A 21062-nucleotide genomic window follows, 5' to 3' on the forward strand; every position below is an offset into this window, starting at 1 on the left:
TCTAAATCATTAATACAAATTGTGATCAACAGTGGTTCCAGCACTAATCCAGTAATCAGGCACTGATCTAGTCAGCGACGCCCACATCCCATGAACAAATATTTAAAAATTCTTATGGGACTCTTGTGGAATACCTATGCTTTACTGCAAGTTGCTGCTTTCTGCCAGTCCATTGTCCATTCTGCTACTGGTCCTCTGACTCTACATGCTCTGACCATATTCATTGGTCTATTATATTCTGCCTTATCAAAGACCTTTTGGAAATCTATTGATATCTACTGCATTAACCTTATCTACTCTGTTGCCTCTTCAAAGAATAAAGTTGGTCAAACAAGACTTTTCCTTTTGAAATCCATGTTGAATATTCATTATTATATTTTTGGTTTTGAGATGTTTTTCTATTTTCTCCTTTACTAGGGATTCCATTATTTTTCCTAAATCTTGATGGTGAGTTGATTGACCTATAGCTCTCTGAATATATTCTATCTGTCTTCTTCGATATACCGGAGATACAATTTTAACTCTCTGCAAGTCTGCTGGCACTACACCTTTTTTTGACCGATTGTTAAATAGGTGGAATCGTGCCTCTGCAATCTCTCTGGAGATTCTTTTAGAATGCGCAGATGCAATCCACCTGGACCAGGTTTTTATCCTTTATGTCTCCAATCATTCATGTTGAAGAATCTCCAGAGAGATTGCAGAGGCACGATTCCACCTATTTAACAATCGGTCAAAAAAAGGTGTAGTGCCAGCAGACTTGCAGAGAGTTAAAATTGTATCTCCGGTATATCGAAGAAGACAGAGGAAGCTCTGGAGCAGTTGGTGGCACTTTCATGCCTCTGTGTTGCTTGAGTGGGCAGATAAACTAAGAGACCAACATGAATCATATCAATGTGGCTATGCCTGAACTGTCTGAATTGCAGAGGAATGCTCACTTTATATAAGGTTTCCCTAATGCGTGGCTGCTTCTCTCACCCACCCTACCCACCATCATGAACGCTTGTGCATTATAGATGTCACAGACAACATGATCTGCTTCTATCACTGCTTGTTTGTCCCTACAACCACACCACCCCCCTCCACTTCTCTCCCCCCACCCAAACCACCCCCACCCCCCCCACACACCTTAAACCAGCTTATATTTCACCCCTTCCTTGGATTCACCTAGTTCTGTTGAAGAGTCATGAGGACTCGAAACGTCAACTCTTTTCTTCTCCGCCAATGCTGCCAGACCTGCTGAGTTTTTCCAGGTAATTCTGTTTTAGTTTTGGATTTCCAGCATCCGCAGTTTTTTTGTTTTTTATTTATGTAAAGATAGCTATCTTTGGCAGTACACGTTTTGTAAATAATTATTAGATATATGCAGTAGTGCCTCTGCTATCTCTACCCTAGATCCTTTGGGGCTTTATCCTCTTCGAGTTTGATTAGTTTATTTAATACTTATTCTCTTTTTACAATGGTTGTGGTTATATGATTTCCAACCTTACCTTCCAATAACATGCCCAAAATAAACACTAAAGCAAAACATAATTTAATATTTTTGCTATTTCACTATTTGATTGGTCCTTAATGACCTGATTCCCATTCCAACTTTCCACCTTTTATTTCTATGCATGCTGAAAATGTTACTAATTTTGTTTTATGTTCCTTGATATGTTAATTTAGTTTTTCTTTGCCCTCTTTATTGTTTTATTGACTTCTCTTTTTGAATCCTCCCTTGTCCTGCTGTCCAGGCCTTTCCTTTCCCTCATCGTTTCCTTTTGACTTTATTCAGGCATGGTGCTTTATTATTGTTGACTGTATTCTATTTTTTTTAGTGGAATATATATCTTTCTGGGCTCCATTGAAAGCCCAATGTAACCTTATTTAAAATTTTGCTGCTCTGCTTCATCATTCACTAATTTTGTTGTCCATTTTATTTTCCCAAGTTCTATTCTCAGCCCCTCAAAATCAGCTTTTTACCAATTTATTAGCCTGCTCATGTCTTCTCAATTATTACCCTAAACTGTATTATATTATGGTCACTATTGCCATGTAAATATAAGCTCTTTCTTTGTTTTTGCTACGCTAATACAATTTCCTATTTGGTTTTGCACTTATAATTACTTGCTTTTGAATTTTATACTTATTATCCAGAAAAAATTGTAAGCAAAGGGCATGAAGCCAATATTACGTCATTGATTTTCTTTTCAAGAAACTTATTTTTAGGCAAAATGTGGAGACAGTTTCTGTCAATCTGCTTTTGGTTATATTTGCAACATTTCCTGGGGGCTCAACCTCAGAAAGTTAGACGAGTAACAATGTTTTGTTTGCAAAAGACTTGCAAAATTGTAGTGTTTAACAACGGCAATACAGCTAGTTTGAACACTTGCCAGTTGGTCCCACCCTTTTGCGGTGGGCGTGAACTACTGACCAGTTTTATTCCATTGCTATTGGCTTCCAGTCACTAAAAGCCACTTTTATACTCAAGCAGTATATCTCAGAAAGTTTGCTCAGACAAAGATAAGCTGTGAGATGCCTGCATCCTACTCTACCAACATGCGTTTTAAATTTCCTGCACTGGCTTTAGTAGTGGAAGCTGTGATCATTATTTTATATGCATTTTTTATTACATATGATGATGGAGCTAATTCTAGACTTGCTCTTAACGACACTAAGAGTCCAGACCCATTCTACAAAATATATCCAAGTGAGTATAACTAAAGTAGTCAAGGTAATAGCTAAGCTTATATTGTTGTATGTTGCTATTTGGTGCATTTTTAAAAACCATAGTCTTATTGTCCTCCAGTAATATGATGGTTAAACCTTAAAGCCTGAAATTGTTTCATTTGCTTTTCTATGAAGTGTGTTTTTTAGGTATAATTGTTGCAAGTGTTTACGTAATTTTTTTTTAAATTCCTTTCAATAAAACAAAAGTCAATTTCTATGGCAGGATTCAGTATAAGAGAATATAAAAAGAGGGTTATAAAAATGAGGTGTAAAATAGAGTTGTTTGCTTTGGAATTGTTTTAAATCTTCCCGGTTGTAATGCACAGATGACTTGTTTGTTAATCTGCACAAACTAGATTACTCTAAATTATGAAGAATTAAAATATATAAATAATGTATTTATGAAGTACACTTATAAAAGAAATTAAGTAAAAGAATTTGGAAGAAAATTGTTTTATAATGTAACCAATTTGGTTGTGTACGCTCTATTCTAGGTGTTGCCGGAGCTTAGTGCTTCATAAATTGGAAGGAGTATTTTGGTGTTGCAGAGTTGGGCATTTTCTTTTTATTACTGGGTGTTTGTTTCCAATTGTTAAAGGACATTGATTTACTTCCTTAGCTTCCTTCTTACAATTCTAACCTAAAATTCAATGCAAATATGGGGCAAGTTTCATCTGTGATTGTATGTAAGAGGTATTTTTGTGTAAAATGGTTCAAGTCAAAATATCAAGTTGAACATCTTGTAATACAAGTAAGTGTATTTTCACAAAAATAATCCAAATCCTAACTAAATTCTGTAAAGTTCACTTTTCAAGTCATTTGCAAACTCTTGTCAAATTCCAGAAATACATTAATTTCAAGTTAGAGATGAAAATTAAGAATATCAAATGCTGAACTCTGAAATTAAAAACAAAAAATACTGAAAATAGCCAAATCTCTGCCAGCATCTGAAAAGGAATGCATATTGAAACATTTTTGCTTCTGATGTTAATCTACTGTTATGTACATTCTGCTTTCATTTTTTGTACACAAATGTCCTCTTTCTGTAATGTATGTAGCAGTTAAACAAACTAGAGATTAACCTAAAGCTACACATTTGATGCAGAAAAATATTTCCTGTAAGTATATTCTGAGTGATAATTGTCCAATTATGATTCAGTTCAGTGAAGCAGATCAGCTGTCCTTAGCTGAAGTCACACAATTTTCATCCTATTAATTTCAATGGTATGAAAATCAAACAGATTCTATAACAGGCGAGTGATCCAGAAAGTTACCACACAGTCAGTGAAATTAAAAATTAACCTCACTACCTCTATCTGTGCTATTGCGTATGTGCATGTGTCTGCATTTTTGTGTGTAAAATATGATAAGACATGGCAAGAAAATGTGATAAGCTGCAGATATTGAAATAAACTGAGAGTGAAGCCCAAACCATTTATCAACATTACTCAAAGCTATCAGGATCTTATATCATTGCAATTCCCTGATATTCTATTATTTATAACATAAAGTTGAAGCTTGTGAGTCAGTTGTCAGTGCCCCCTGTTATTGGAGACTGTGATAGACAGCATTTCATATAATTTAAAATGGTTCTGTTGGACTGATTTGAATGGCAATTACATTGAATTTTACTTCATTGAGTGTAACAAGGAAAACCATGCTTTGCAGACACAATGCATTAATGTAAGGTAGAACAAAGGAAATGAGAACAAACAGGCATTTCAACTGTATCCTTAATGTAATAACCTTAATATGGTGAGTTTACAGGATATAGGTGCGTTCTTTAAAATCCTTAGGCCTGCATTTTTCTGTCGTTGGGGCACACGTGATTGGTGGGCCTGGAAGAGGCAGGGAAATGGACTCTCGAACACAATTGGCTCCTGACCGCAATTTCACGATGGTTGGCCAATTAACTGGCCGCCAGCATGAAACACGGACTGAAAAGCTCAGCACTGTCGGGTGGGGGTAGGAAGAGGGCGGGCGACGAGGTCACCGTGGGCATGGATGAGAACTGCAAGAGATCTCCCTGAAGGCAGACAGCTGCCTTAGGGAGCTACAGACCAGAAAATAATGGGATATAGTTGTAAAGAGCTGCAGAAAAATATCCATGCATCACAATCAAGCACCTGAATGCATACCTCACAAAAATGCTGTCCCCAGATATTTCTTTTTATTTTATTTCCTAACAGAAATTTCATCCCGCCCTTAGATGAGGATTGAGGAAAAATGTAAAGGCCGCCTGGCCTATTCGCCCGTCTGCCAACTGTAAGGTTGGACAGGCCACAAAAAATCGCAGACAATTGCACTGTTAATGAGCTTAATTGCCCACTTAATTGTTGGCTTCTGACTTCTGTGCATGCCCGCCGAGCGAAATATTGTGTGAGTATGCAATGACGTTGGGACGCTTGCTCGACATTATCTCAAGCGGTTTTTACGCCCAATCGGGTTGGGCGCGTGCCTGCCTGTGAGGTGTAAAATTCTGCCCTTAGTTTTTATCTTCATTTGTTTATACCTAAGCATAGATGATCCAAAGCATATTGCTATGACAGATGCAAGGTCACTATAGATTCTGACTGCTGGCTAGCAGAAAAATCATTGTTGCAAGTTTTACATTAATGCAACCAAAGTACTGGATTTTATAGCAATTCTCAATTTAGATAAATTCACCCCAGCAAGGCTCATCTTCCATGCTATAAATTGCTGTGTGCTAAATAATACCAGATTAAACAAATTTTAAATCCCCACTCACATTGCATATAGTTCACCATGAATAAAATAAAACAGGCCTTCAATAAAACAATTCTGATGGATTACACCAAAAGTTTTAACCCATCCTTTTAATACTCCTCAACCAGTCCTGCAATTCTGACCGCCTATATTTGTTCATCAAGTCTTGGGAAAAGGGTGTTTGTTGCCTCACATTTGAATTCAATGACAAATTCTACTGTCCGGTGAAAGTCTCTAATGCATTGATCAAAGTTGGCCCTCTCCTGGTTCAAGGGAACACCACTGAAGTGTGAACAAATGTATCTGTAGAAAACTAAATTACTAATCGTATTTAATTGCAATGAGCAGTCTCAATTGAGAATTCACATAAAATCACGTTAATGTAAAAGTTGCAGCAATGATTTTTCTGCTAGCCAGAAGTCCGAATCCGTGGTCACACTGCATGTGTCATTTCCATCCTCTTTGGATCACCTATATTTAGATATGAAAAATGATGAAAAAGCTAAGGATTTTGATGAACCTAACTATATCCTGTAAACTCACTCCATTAAGGTTATTAGATTAAGAAAACAGATGAAATGTCCTGTTACACCTTCCCATATTGTTGCCTCAGAAAGAATTTGGAGGCAGCCAAAGGGGTTGCCGAGTTTGGACGCAGGCAGTTGAAAGGCCCGCCTCGGTGATCCAGGACTTGTAAGAAAAAGAATAAAACAAAAAAATCCCTTTAGCCCTCACCCCTCACACTCCCTCACCCCCTCCTCACAAGCTCCCCATGCCCCATCCATGCAAATTTATACCACCTCATGCCCCTCACCCACCCCCACATAGTCACTCATACTCCTCATGCTAACCTATGTCTCTCTACCAACCCCATGTCCCTTTACACTCCTTATGCCAACTTAGTGCCAACACATGCTCCCCCATTCACCACTCTTTGCCCTTACACCGTCCATGCCAACTCACCAGTACCCTTCATGGGCAGACCTCAGGACCCTTGCTGAGATAAATAAAATAAAGTTCCAAGTAACTATTGCAGACTTTAAAAAAAAAACTCTCATTCATAAAGACCCATTCAATACAGTTAAATTCCTTCAACTATTTAATCCCTTTTCATAGCAAATATTTTATTCAAGTACTTAATTCCTTATGAAAACACATTTGTATTCATAGCTGACATTTTAAACTAAATAGTGGAGGGAAGGGATCATATGAGAGGAAATGTAGTAAATCATAGGGAAACAATAGGTAATGGAGCAGGGTAGTGATTTGGGCAATGATAAACAGACTGTGGCAAGAAGGGATAGAGAGTACAAACTTAAGAGAGCACCAGCAGATGAGGCCACAGATTGCAAATATGGTAACAAAAAAACAGAGTTAAAGGTACTATACTTGAATGCAGGCAGTATTCATGACAAAATGAATGAACTGTTAGCACAGATAGAAATAAATATTTATGTCCTAACAGCCATCACAGAGACATGGGGCAGAACTTTTCACTCAGCATGTGGGTGCGCGCCCAACCCGCTTGAGCATGAAATAGCATGTGATGACATCGGGCAAGCACCCCGACGTCATCGCACACTCGCGCAATATTCCAGTCAGTGGGCATCCATGAGAGTCGGAAGCATGCGCACCAAACTAAAAATCCTGCCCATGGTTGCAGGGTGATCAAGGCTGGGACCTGAATATTCAAAGGTATTTGACATTTTGAAAAGATAGGAAGCTATGAAAATATGATGGTTTAGCTCTGCTAATTAAGGATTTCATTAGTACAGGAGTGAGAGATGAGCTTAGCTCAAAATAACAAGATGTAGAATCAGTTTGGGTAGAGATAAGAAAAAGGAAAGGTAAGAGGTTGCTTGCTGGAGTAGTTTATGGGCCCCCTAACAGCAGTTACACTGTAGACCAGAATATACAGGAAGAAAAAAATGGGCCATTAAGAAAGGTACCATAATAATCATGGGTGACTTTAATCTCTATGTAGAATAGGTAAATCAAATTGGCAAAGATAGCCTGGAAAATGAATTCATAGAGTGTATTTGGGAGAATTTCTCAGAGCAGTACATTCTAGAGCCAACCAGGAAGCAGGATATTTTAGACTTGGTAATAAACAATGAAACAGGATTAATCAATAACCTCGTGGTAAAGGAGCCTTTAGGTGACAGTGATCATAACATGATAGAATTTTATGTTCAGTTTGAAGGGAAGAAGTGTCGATCTAAGATCGAATAAAGGTAATTGTGGTATGAAAGCAGAGCTAACTAAAGTGAACCAGGGAACTGGTCATACAGTAGAGATGCAGTGGCAGGCTTTTAAGGAGATGTTTAATAACTCTCAGCAAATATTTATCCCAGTGAGAAAGAAAAACCAGTTGAGAAGGATGCATCATCCTTCTGAATAAGGAAGTTAAGGACAGCATCAAATAGAAAGAAACATACTGAAAATCTGCAAAGATTAGTGGTAGGTCAGAGGATTGGTCAGGTTTTAAGAAATCAGCAAATGACTAAAAAAGTAGAAGAGAGGGAAAGTAGAGTGTGAGAGAAAGCTAGCTAGTACTATAGAAACAGATAGTAAGTGTTTCTATAAGTCTTTAAATAGGAGAAGAATAACTGAAGCTAGTGTTTCTCCTCTAGAGAGTGGGTTGGGGGAATTGATCATGAAAAACAAGGAAATGGTGGAGGCGTTGTTAAAAGAAGTGGCTGTAGAGGTAATAGATGCATCGATTATAATTGTCCAAAATTTCTTAAATTCTAGAAGGGTCCCAGTGAATTGGAAAGAGCTAATGAAAAAGATGGAGGCAGAAAGCCGGAAACTATACACCAGTTAGACTAACATTTGTCATAGGGAATTGGCTAACAAGGACCATGCTATTAAAACTCAAAACATAGTGTCCAACATGAGATGTGATTCCATAATTGGACAACGTCAAGAATTACACTGAAAGCAATTTAAGGTTATGAGTTGGGCTCACAGTATGGCTCACTTTCACATGCCAGAAGCCATATATATTCACACACAGGGCCCTGTCCTTTGCAGACAGAAGGAGCATGTCCACGCCTTTTCCAACTAAATAAAAAGTTGGGGGACAGCCTTTCCCCGGCTCATTCACCATAGCAATGTTTTGAGCAATTACAGTCGATCTGCCTGGTTTGAATTTGAACAAAAGCTTGGCAGTTCTCTGCTGCATTCTCCATGCAAACGCCTCTACCAATCAGAGTCCACTTACCAACTAGTCAGCACTCTCTTCTCATGCAGTATAAATTGTTGTTTCCTTCACTATCTTTCAAGTTGTCCTGATGACTGCAAGATGAAAAGCTTTGACAGCATGTCTCTTTTTTTCAGCAATACTAAAGTTCTGTATTACCAACCAACTATTTATAAAGATGTATGATGATTCAAAAATAGGTTCCCAGCTATCTTGGTGGGCTGTGTGCTTTTAAACATTGCTATGGCCCAAAGATATTTGCTAAATAAATATAATATGATTTTTCTAAATATATATTCAGGCATGAAGGACAAACCATTGTTAAATTTAAGTTATTGCAATTGCACCCTGTTCTACACAAAGGACTGGATTAACCCATAGAAATAATGTCACAGCGTCCTCTGGTGGACTGGTTAATATGATGCAATCAATTGCATCCTCTACAAAATGCATCAGTAGATCTGTAGAAAAGTTTTGCAACCCTTAGGGCAGAATTTTTAGGTTGGCATGCGGGCTGTGCTTGACCCGATCGGACACGCTCAAGCGATATTTTGGTCAGCGGGCACGTGCGAGGGTCAGAAGCATGCCCACCAACAATTAAAAAGACAATTAAAGTTGTTAAGGTTCCGATTGTCCCTGTTTTTCATGGTCCATCCAACCGGGTGGCAGATGGGCGAATCTTCCAGGTGAACTTTGCATTTTTGATGAAACCTCATCCGGGGGCGGGATGGGGTTTCCGTTATTAAATTAAAAAATAGAAATGTATGGACAGAATTTTCATCATGTACACGTTCAGGTGACTGATTCTGATGCATGGACATTTATTTCTGGATTTTAAAATCTTTATTCATTGGTTTTAAATTCTTCAGCTCCCTGAGGCAGTTCTTTGCTTTCAGGGAGCTTTCATTTAGCGCTTCCCCTGTGTCCGCGCTTACGTCAGTGCCCGCCCTCCTCCCGCCCCCAACCTGGCAGTGCTGAGCATTTTAGCACGCACATCATGTGTGTTAATTGGCCAGCCAGTGTGAAATCGTGGTCGGGGGTCGATTGCAGGCGGTGGTCCGTTCCCTGGCTGCTCCCAGCTCCGCCGATTGCGCCCGCAAGCCAACCTAAAAATCCTGCCCTTAAAGATCAATTCTGTTAAGCATTAATGTCCTTTGCATAGTCATTGTCACCATTCAGTTTGCTTTCTTAGTAAATTTTCACGTTTGTGACAGCAAAAATGGCCTCAAAGAGTTGTGACAATTCATAGCATGGTGGAAACTATTTCCTTTGCAACTCACAGAAAAGGGTTCTGCATATGTTTGCATTCAAGGCTGCTTTACTATATTCTCCTGATCTTCTTTTGCTGGCATGCACACACAAATGATTTATTCAAATGTTACCTCGAGTTGTTAACTGACATTTAACATGCTGCATTGAATTCAGAGACCCCAGAAAATAATTTTGAATTACTGTCTATTCTTCTACTTTTTAAAATGCTTTGCTCATGATGTGAAGTTGCTAGCACTAGGAATAGAACACTTTCTTTTTCAGTGTCAGTGAGACATGCAAGGACTTTGAGAATGCATAAAGCAATTTAAATGGAGAGTAAAGCTCCTTCCAACTTAGTCAACTTTCAGAGAGATCCCTCTATTTCACAGCAAACCTCCTTCAGACTGGAGGGTCCAAAGGAGCCTGGCAGAAAGCTTAAGGACCCCAAAACGTAAGCAGTAATCTGTATCCACGTTATCTATTGAATCTTAAGGCCTTGGTGCCTTCTCACTGCTGCTCTGTCACAGCAACCAGAATGAGACCAGTGGCCAGGAAAACAGCTGCCAGCCAAATGGGTTTGGACAGGAACGATGCACTTCTAATGTGTTAATCCTATCCAGCACTAAAGCATAGCAAGTCAAGAGAATCAGCCCCTACATTTCTTTATAGTGTTTATGGCAAGGCAATGGTAATAATAAGTTATACATATTTCTTTTTCAGGTTTCCAGGATGTACATGTAATGATCTTTGTTGGATTTGGCTTTCTGATGACTTTCTTGAAGAGATATGGATTCAGCAGTGTTGGATTTAATTTACTCATTGCTGCATTTGGTCTTCAGTGGGGCACACTGATGCAAGGCTGGCTGCATCATTTTGAAGATGGAGTAATTAAAGTCAACATTTTCAGGTACATTTACTTATTATTAATTGCTGATTGAATTCATGCATTAAAGCTCTAAAAGTGTTTTGGTCCTGATAAAGTGCTGTATTGGTCATTGGATGGCTTCCTAGGGCTCAGGTGGTAAGTGCTCTGCATGTCTTGTGATCATCTTATCATCCATTTAAATTAATGAATAAATATTCCTGCAGAGTCCTCTAACCTCTGCAACTGAATTCCCAATAAGAGAACTCCAAAGTATTAGTAAAATCTACCCAGCCATTTCAGTTATAGTCTGTAATATCCTTATATTTTGTTCCTTTCTTACTTCTCGGAGAGATTAAAGAAACAGCCCAAATTGAATGTGTAGCTAACACAAAATTGCCTTATAAGGGGTGCACTTGTACCCCAAAGCACAACACAGATTAGAAGTACAGTGAAGTTCCATTTACTCTTTCCTAACAAACTATCCTAACCACAACCTCAGAAAAAGAATCAGTACCACACAAAAGTATTACATTTCAGTGTCCTATGGCAGTTATTAATGTAGCTTTCTAAATGGGCATTAATTAAGATTGCCAAGTTACTTGCAGCTTTCTGCTGTATATGGAGCAGGATTTACCTGCACTAGACCAGAGTGGGTCAATAGAAATTGCTGAGTAGGCATTTTTAGACGTAGGCACTAATTTTAGTAGAACACAATGCAAGTGAATGTACTTCACATGCATTTTTAATTACCAAACATCCACCATCAAGAAAGTCATGCAAGCAATCACACAGAATCACAGTGCAGAAGAGGCCCTTCGGCCCATTGAGTCTGCACCGACATGTGAGAAACACCTGACCTACCTATCTAATCCCATTTACCAGCTCTTGGCCCATAGCCTTGAACATTATGATGTGCCAAGTGCTTTTTAAAGGATGTGGTAACCCGCCTCCACCACCCTCCCAGGCAGTGCATTCCAGACCATCACCACCCTCTGGGTAAAAAAGTTTTTCCTCACATCCCTCCTAAACCTCCTGCCCCTCACCTTGAACTTATGACCCTTTGTGACTGACCCTTCAACTAAGGGGAACAGCTGCTCCCTATTCACCCTGTCCATGCCCCTCATTATCTTGTACACCTCGATCAGGTCACCCCCTCAGTCTTCTCCGCTCCAACAAAAACAACCCAAGTCTATTCAACTTCTCTTTATAACTTAAATGTTTCATCCCAGGCAACATCGTGATGAATCTCCTCTGCATCCCCTCCAGTGCAATCACATCCTTCCTATAATATGGTGACCAGAACTGCACACAGTGCTCCAGCTGTGGCCTCACCAAGGTTCTATACAACTCCAGCATGACCTCCCTACTTTTGTAATCTATGCCTCGATTGGTAAAGGCAGGTGTCCCATATGCCTTTTTCACCACCCCACTAACATGACCCTCTGCTTTCAGAGATCTATGGACACACACACCAAGGTCCCTTTGTTCCTCAGAACTTCCTAGTGCCATGCCGTTCATTGAATACTTCCTTGTCAAATTATTCCTTCTAAAATGTATCACCTCACACTTTTCAGGGTTAAATTCCATCTGCCACTTACCTGCCCATTTGACCATCCCAACTATATCTTCCTGTAGCCCAAGACACTCAACCTTACTGTTAACCACCCGACCAATCTTTGTGTCATCCGCAAACTTACTAACCCTATCCCCCACATTGTCATCTATGTCATATATATGAATGACAAATAATAGGGGACCAAGTACAGATCCCTGTGGTACACCACTGGACACTGGCTTCCAGTCACTAAAGCATCCTTCTGTCATCACCCTCTGCCTCCTACAACCAAGCCAAGTTTGAATCCACCTTATCAAATTACCCTGTATCCCATGTGCATTTGCCTTCTTTAAAAGTCTCCCATGTGTGACCTTGTCAAAGGCTTTGCTGAAATCCACATAAACTACATCAACTGCACTATCCTGATCTACACACCTGCTCACCTCCTCAAAAAATTAAATCAAATCTGTTAGGCATGACCTCCCTCTGACAAAGCCATGCTGACTATCCCTGATCAAACCTTGCTTCTCCAAGTGGAGATAGATTCTCTCCGTCAGAATTTTTTCCAATAGTTTCCCTACCAATGACCAATCATTATTCACACAGACTGCTTTCATTTTATCAACAAACTCACAAAATGGTTAATTATGTTTGTATATGCCATGTTAATATGGGTATTTAGATCACATGCCTAATAACGCTGTCTATTATTAATTTTTATTTACTACTCAGAATAGCAATAATCCACGTTTGAAATCCCAATCACCCACAATTAGCTGGTGGCTAGTATGCTGGAACATTATACTGAACATGGATTTGAATGGAAATAATTTATATTGTTGGAAATAATTTATATTCAATTGATTATAAGCTACACAACATTGAGTATTATGAGTTAAATTGTAACCATTGTAAATTGTACAAATGTCAGCAATGACATTTAATAACCATTGAACTGAATTCAGAACATTAACAATGGAAAGTAATGTAAATATTATTGTTCTGTAGCTTGATTAATGCAGACTTCAGCACAGCAGTTGTTCTGATTTCATTTGGAGCAGTCTTGGGGAAGACCAGTCCAATCCAGCTTCTGATTATGACTCTGCTCGAGATTACGATATTTGCTTGCAATGAGCACCTGGTTACTGGTATCTTGAAGGTATGTATGCTTCACTTTCTGAGAGACCAAGGCAAAATGTCACAGTGTAGGACATAACTCAGGCCAAAAAAAATTAGATAAATTGGGAAGTAGTGATTAGGTGATGAAAGGATGAAAGTTTTGTATTATCTTTTGGATTTTAGAGAGAAGAAAAGATTGAGGGATAAGGAATTTTGTGGTTCTGGAAAGAAATGAGTTAATTTGAGGAAATATCAATGAGTGTTGATGTTATCATCATTGTTGAGGTGGAAAGAAGGGGGAAAAGTATACATGAGATCTTAGAAGGAACAAGAATGGAAAATACCCAGAATTCATAATGAATCTGCACAGTGGCCCAGTCAGGACTTCTGTGGAGCATTGTGTACAGGTCAAGTTACAATGACATAAGGGATCAAAACTGGTCCTTGTGGTGCTGTAATGAAAGAACTTACATTTATGTGTCTTTCACATCCACAACATCTCTGATAATAGGTGGAGTTTTCCGTGCCCACTGGCATTGGGCATGTTTGGCAGAGTGAGCGGACAATATGGCAAGAAGGCCAAAAATTCATCTTGTGACGTCATGAAACTGGTTTGCAAATGTCCGCTCAACCCATAGATGGTGGGCCGCTCTCCCTGCCATTGGACGTCAGGAACCTCATTGTAATACATCTGCATAACATTATAAGGCCAGTCCGCCGAATCGTCTGCCCATGTTGGCTGGAAAATATGCTGGTGTAGAACACGTCTTGACAAGTGTGATGTACAGAAGTCAGGACTTACCGCCAGGGCCTTGTTCACATTGCAGACATCCAAGGAGCCCTCCAGCAATGGGACCCTGGAGGACTGTCCATGGCATGCTGGGTGGAGTCTCATGAACATGGCTCTGCTGCAGAGCAGCCCACGGAAGTTGGAAAGTCACAGTTGAGGGTCTGCTCACAGCAGATGATGGTCGAGGGGGTGGAGTGGAAGGCCCAGCTGTGTTTGATGGAGAGGAAGATGTACCGGGGGGTGGGACAGGAAGGTCTAAGATTGACTGGGAAAGGAAGAGGTGCCGGGGGGGGTGAATGAAGCTGTCAGGGAGGGGTGAGGTTGGGAGGGGAAAATGAAGGTGTCAGGGCTAAGGTTGGGAGGGGGGAACAAAGGTGTCGGGGGAGGTTGAGGGAGGGAGGGACTATGGGGGAGGAGGGGGTAACAGGGTAGAAGACAGCAACTGAGGTGTAGGTGTAAGGGGGATGAAAGGTGTAAGGGATGGAGTTTGGAGGGGGGAGGGAATGCTGAGAGGGGAGGGAGTCCAGAGGGAGGGAGGAGTCTGGGGGTAAAAAGGAGTGCAGAGATGAGATGAAGTAAATGTGGAGGAAGAAGTAAGCGTGTCTGAAGGAGTCAGGAAGGGGGAAGGATAAGGCTGGAGGAAGAAGTAAGGCTGGAGGAAGGAGTTGCGAAAGGGGAAGGACTAAGTTGGGGAGGAGTCCAGGGTGGGGTTGGGGGGGGTGAGGTGGGGAGAAGGAGTTCCAGGAGGGGAAGGAGCTCAAAGCGGGGAACGGGTTCTAAGAGGGGAAGGAGTTCGGAGGGGGTATGTCCAGGTGAACATGCAAGGGGAGGCTCTGAGGACTGCCTGCTGGGAAGTGAACTGAGGGTGGGTGTTGTACAAGGTAATGGTGAGAATGACTGAGGGCAGAGTGAGGCAGTAGGGTGGGAGAAAGAGGGTTCAAAGGTATTGCTAGGAGGGACGGTGAGCGTGGTTGGTGGGGACTCAGAGGCAGACATGTACACTGGAGGTGGGTAGGAGGAGGTCAGGGAGGTTAATTTGGACAGGGGTGGAATTTTTGGGAAGGAAGGGAATGTGCACGTTCATCTGGACATTCCCGAAAGAAAAGGGTTGTGGCTGCTAGGTCACAGAGAGGAGGTGGAATGTGATGCCAGGGGGTGGTCAACAGTGATGGAGGAAAGGAAATGGATCACTGCAGGAGGGGGAAGGACAGGGGAGCGAAAGAAAAAATGTATTACCTCCATGCTAGCTAAATCAAAAGTAGTCGTGGTGGGTGAGATCAGGTGCTGCATAGGAGTGTGATCAGTGGGTGGGCAGAGATGCAGGTCAGCTCAGATGGACAACTGAAAGTGAACCCTAGCACACGCATGCAAACACACACAGACACACACACGCACACACACACACACACACACACACACACACACACTTCTCCCTCCAGAATTGTTCATGGGCCTGCTACGTGCTACTAGTGGGGGGAAGCGCAGTGGGAGGACTTGAGAAGCCTGTCAATGAAGCTGAAAGACACCATTACACATTATTCAGTGAAAGTGAATATACTTCCAGATTGTAAAGTGACAAAATGTGTTCACCCGGGCAACCAACTGTGATCAGAATTTCTTAACTTTTGAATGCCTTCGACTTCTAGTTGCTGCACTGACATCTGCAGCGAGGGTGGAGACAGCCTGTGCAATGGTTGGCACTGTTGCCTCTGATGATTTTGGTGTGCGTCCTCTGGAGAGCCGAGGCCTTGAGGGTCCTGGCTTGCTTTGGCCATCCTCCTGTGGGCCGGCTGTTCCCTCTGTAGTGACAGGAGATGAGGACACAGGCAAAGAGGAACAGGAGGGAGAGAACAGCCTCTAAGATTCCTGAGTCAATGACCCAGGGGTGTCCAGCTCCTCCCTTCGGGTTCCTGGGCGCCCCAGCCTGACTCCTTGAGGGGAAGGACCAAGAAGGAGGGGACATCGAGTTTTCTGTTTCCCTCTCCCATTGCCACTAAAGGAATTCACCCTTGGCTCCTACGGTGGAGTGCAGGTCTGACCTCATCTCCCCATTCTGCTAGACCAGGGTCACCATGCATTCACCATCCTCCCCATGGAGACCTCTATATGCACATATGTTGGCACCACTTCATCAGGGAGCAGGTGGATGCATTCCTCCAACTCATGTGCCACTCTGTTGAGGGCTTCCAACAGCCCTGCGTGATGTTCCCCCCACTTCTGCTGACTCTCCAGGATGAGTTGGATAGCCAAATCCAGAGGCTCAACATCTGACTCTGAGCTCACAGATGCCTCTTCCCCAACAGTCCTCCAAGTGCCGGAGAGCTTGGCTGAACCTGCCTCCTCCTGCTGTGGACACATGTCTATGCGGTGACCACCAGTTTGTGAACCCAAGCCTGCTCTAGATCTAGGTCCCATTGAGGCGTGTATCACTGTGTTGTTGCAGGGTGTGAGTAAGGGCTGTGCCGGGTCTTCCAGGCTGCTTTTTTCCAGCTCTTCATTGGAGGAGGTGTCCTCTTGGCTGAAGGTGAGGATGTGGGTGAAGCTGAGGGACTGGCTGGCTGAGGGTGTTGATCGCTTGGCAGAGCTCCCTGTGAACCAAAGTAGAGATAATTAGTGCATGACAGCAGAGTCAAAAGCAGGAGAGAGAGAGCACTCACAGTTGTGTTGAGAGAGACGATGTGGTGCAGGATTCACATGAGTGTTCACTGTTGCCGCAGACATAGACCATGTCCTCACCAGTCAGAGTGAGTGAGGGGCCTAATGTGGACCACTCCACCCTCCCAGTCTGGAACCTCTCCCTGCTGATGTCAGCAGGCTTCTCCTGCATGAAAACAGATGGAGAGAGTGTGAGCTGGACACATGGCACTGTGTGGAATGTTTGTGTGGTGAGCAGAGCCATGGACGGGATGAGGACGTGAGCTCGAGGAGATATGAGCCTGTTGGAGATGTTAGGGTGTGTGTGAGAGTTAGTGGTGTTGTCCCTTGAGGTGTGAGATCCCTATGGATGTGTGATGGGTTTGTGAGTGTGTGAGTTGGGCATGATGAGCAAAGTGACTTACCCTGGCAGAATGGAGGAGAACATTCATCCTCTTGCAGCACTGTGTGGCTGTCCTCTTTTGCAGGGTGTTGGTGCTGACCACTACTGCCACTGCCTCCCAAGCTGGATTGGTGATGTTGCTGCCCATTCTGCAGCCAGGACAGGGGTAGAGGACATCACGGCAGGCCTCCACTGCATCCAAAAGGCACTCGGGGACGTGTCATTAAACCAGGAGGCTGCAGTCTTTTTACCTTTCAGAGCCATGTCTTCCATGCAGCAGTCATGGGCTGGAAGCTCTGAGAGGTGTGCACGTGGCTGCACTTTAAATATGGTGCCCGGCATGCTGAAACGGCGAGGTAATGGCGTGGTGGAATAAGAGCCCGCCTGCCATGGAAACAGTGTGTTTCCCAGGAATACATAATTAATGTAGTGGGTTTGGAGCATCATTGCAGCCAGCGGGGAGAATGTCGCTTTTCCTACCAGGAACCGCACTTAGTGCAAACCTGGGATGATTCGGCCCAATGTTTCACAGGTAGCTAAGGTCAGAATTTTCCGTGCCTGCTGGCATCAGGCCTGATCAGTGGCTTGAGCGAGCAATATGGCGTGATTGATTTTACAACGGCAGGAAATGAGTTCACGATTGTCCGCTCAGTCTGCAATCGTGCTGCATTTCCAGCCATCAGGAACCTCATCAGCATATCATTAACAGGCCAGCCCGCTGGAATCGACCCACCCACTGGATCATCCATCCATGTCAGTGGGAAACCACACCGATGCGTTTCACAACAGCACATAAAAGGTGTGCACTGGAGGCCTGCACTTTGAGGGGAGCTCAGAGGTGAATACACAGTAACAATGTGCAATGCTCGCAAGGGTCACCTGTTGGACTTCAAGCTTCAGGGTGTTGGGGAGTTGGGGTCAAGGGCAGACCTGCCGTTGAGACAACTCATGATGGGGGTGGGAGGAAAGGGTAGCCCTGCTGTCGCTGTCTAATATAGCACACAAGCATTTGGGGTGGGGGGTAGGGTGGGCAAGGGAAGCAGCATGCATTAGGGAAACCTATAGAAAGTGGCCAATCCTCTGCAGCTGAGAGAATTCAGGTGTAGCCACATTGATATGGTTGGGGTCGGGCTCCTTGCTTATCTGCCCACTCAAGCAGCACGGAGGCAACAAAATGCCACCAAGTGCTCCAGAGCTTTCCCTGCCCTCGGACACCCCCGGCACAGACTGCAAATTCATGGCCATTTCAGTGGACTGCAGAGCAGTTGGACGACTGCACCCTTTGTACAATCTCCTCACTAAAGCTGGCCATGAGCAGTCACTGCTGGAGGCGCTCACAGCCCCTTACAATGTCAGCATCCCGGTTTGGACCAGTCTCCCCCAAGGTTCAAGCTAACAGGGCACTAATCTCTGGCCATCCAAGTGATGGTCAGCACTCTCCAGGAAGTGTTAAGGGGTCATCACACTTAACCAGGACAGGTTTTTGGTAAACCCATGCTAACCAAGTGTCTCCCTCTTTCATCCTGCAAGAGGAGTACATTAGGATCATGGAGTCTGGTGATCTAGCTGTCCTGCTGATGGCCTACGGAGAGTGAAGACGATGGAGGAGAGAGAGATTGAGGCACTTGGCTGTGCAGAGGCAGTAGTAGCACCCTCAGGGAGAAGGGGCGGCTGGGGCTCCCTCACATGCCACCGAAGAGCCACAGCAAGCCGTCGCAGGCCAGCACCTAGTGACACCCGGAGTCTATAGACACTGCCTTTCATTCTTGCAGCTGTCCAAAGACAGCATATGTCCAGAGAACTGGTCGCCCACATCTGCCAGCTACTACAGGATTTGGCACCATGGAGGGCATCCATTGCCAGTGGCTGTGAACGTGACCATGGCACACAATTTCGATGCCAGTGGCTTCTTTCAGGGCTCTACAAGGCTCCACAATGACCTCCGTGGGATGTCACAAGCATCCACCCACAAATGCATCCATGAGGTCATGGATGCCAACTTTGCGAGGGCACACAAAGGGACCAGGCCAGCCAGGATGCAGGAGTGATTGGGTTCAGCCAGATCTTGGGTTTCACATAGGTGCAGCGTGCAATCGACTGCACTCATGTGGTGCTCAGATCTCCATCACACCACACAGTGGACTTCATCAATCGCAAGGATTTCATTCACTGAATTTGCAGCTAGTTTGCGACCACCAGAAATGCATCCTGAAGGTCTGCGCATGGTTTCCAGGGAGTAAGCACAATGCCTACATCCTCAGTCACTCACAGATCCCTGCAGTCTTCCAAGGTCCATAGAAGCTGCAGACTTGGCTCCTTGGGGACAAGCGCTACTCACAGAGGATGTGGCTAATGACACCCATGCGGCAGCCTCAGACTGTAGCCGAGTGACGGTATAATGAGGCTCATGCTGCAGTTTGCAATTTGGTGGAGCAGACCATCAGGATGCTAAAGATGAGGTTCCAGTACCTGGACTGGTCTGGTGGAGCCTGCAATACATGACAATACATAGATCCTCACATCGCATCTCTGAACGTTTGACTCAAGTCTGACTAATGGGAGTGTGAATAACCTCTTTGAGAATGCTCCCGCCATGGAGACACAATAGAGGCCCTAACAGTCACTCAATTGCAGGAGGATGATGACGACATGCAGTGAGGAAACTCCATAAATCTTCATATAGCCTCTGAGAATGTCTGACTCCTGTTTAGCCGAGGGCAGATTGCTTCTGCTCTGTGATCAGGGTCATATCATAGAGACAAAGCCATGAAACTTTAGAAGCATCTGATTCTTTTCCCACCTTCAGCACCTGAGCCCTTCAGGAGCACAGCATCACTGGTCACAGTTGCTGAACAGATGGGGGCCAGCCCCACCTTAAAGGTGCTGAGAGCACACCAGGAGAATGAGAGAACTCTTAGCGCCTGCCCATTACATTCTGGCAGCAATGACAAGCACCGCTGAGGTGCAGGTATCAGGAATGTGTCCAGGGAGTGTGAGACCAAACCATCACTGTGGTCTGAAGGCTGCACAGAGCACAGGGAAGTGAGCCTGGACTGAGACACCTGTCTTTATCTTCTGCAGAAAGGTTTCACATCTGAGTGACACAACCACTGCTCATCTGAACAGGAGTCATTGGCAGGGAGACATTCTTCGGTGTTTATTAACAATAGTGAACATTGTGTTCAAGTGATTAACACCCATGCCTAGGCTGTGCAACTAATTCTTCTTAACATTACTAACCTTCCACTACTTCCTCATGCTCCCTGGCCATCCACAGTGGAGGTGGAGGCAGCCCGCTGACTGTGATGACCTTGGCGGGCAACCTCTACAGGACTGAGATTTGGAGGGCCCCGGCCTGCTTTTGGGGTCCTGCTGTGTGGCAGTGGCAGCCTCCTCGGCCAATGGAGCCTGAGCTGCTGAGCTGACAGGAAGAGGGGTTTCAGATGGGCTGGAAACTCTCGGAGTCACCTGGATGGATGGGCCCAGAATGTGCACCTGCTGATCCTCCTCCCTATGGGTGCCCGAGGGCCCCAGGCTGACTCCTTGAGGAGCAGGGGTAGCTGGAGTGATATCAAGCTGCCCAGCACCCCTCTCATGTAAACACTGTTGGAAGCCAACTGTGGTATCAGCGATGAAGTTGAGCCCACGCAGCAGTGCAGGAGCAAAGTCCTGGACCAAGGTCTCCTAGGCAGCCGCCATCCAACCAGTGTTGACCTCAGTACATTGGCATACTGGCGCTATCACCTCAGACTGAAGGTGGAGGGACTCTTCCATCGTGCCTTGCAATCCGAGGAGCACAGTGGA

General features: G+C 43.8%; 1 protein-coding gene across 1 annotated transcript in view; it reads left to right on the forward strand.

Annotated features, from left to right (window-relative positions):
* The first annotated feature begins 2417 nt into the window (after nt 1–2417).
* rhag (Rh associated glycoprotein) overlaps nt 2418–21062 on the forward strand; it is a 47318-nt gene continuing 28673 nt past the window's right edge. The window contains exons 1-3 of the mRNA XM_041188037.1: nt 2418–2689; nt 10613–10799; nt 13321–13471. Of these exons, the coding sequence (XP_041043971.1) occupies nt 2515–2689; nt 10613–10799; nt 13321–13471 (513 nt within the window). The 5' untranslated portion in view covers nt 2418–2514. The remainder of the gene's footprint in view (nt 2690–10612; nt 10800–13320; nt 13472–21062) is intronic.

The sequence above is a fragment of the Carcharodon carcharias genome, chromosome 5, assembly GCF_017639515.1.
Source record: "Carcharodon carcharias isolate sCarCar2 chromosome 5, sCarCar2.pri, whole genome shotgun sequence".
Lineage (NCBI taxonomy): Eukaryota > Metazoa > Chordata > Chondrichthyes > Lamniformes > Lamnidae > Carcharodon > Carcharodon carcharias.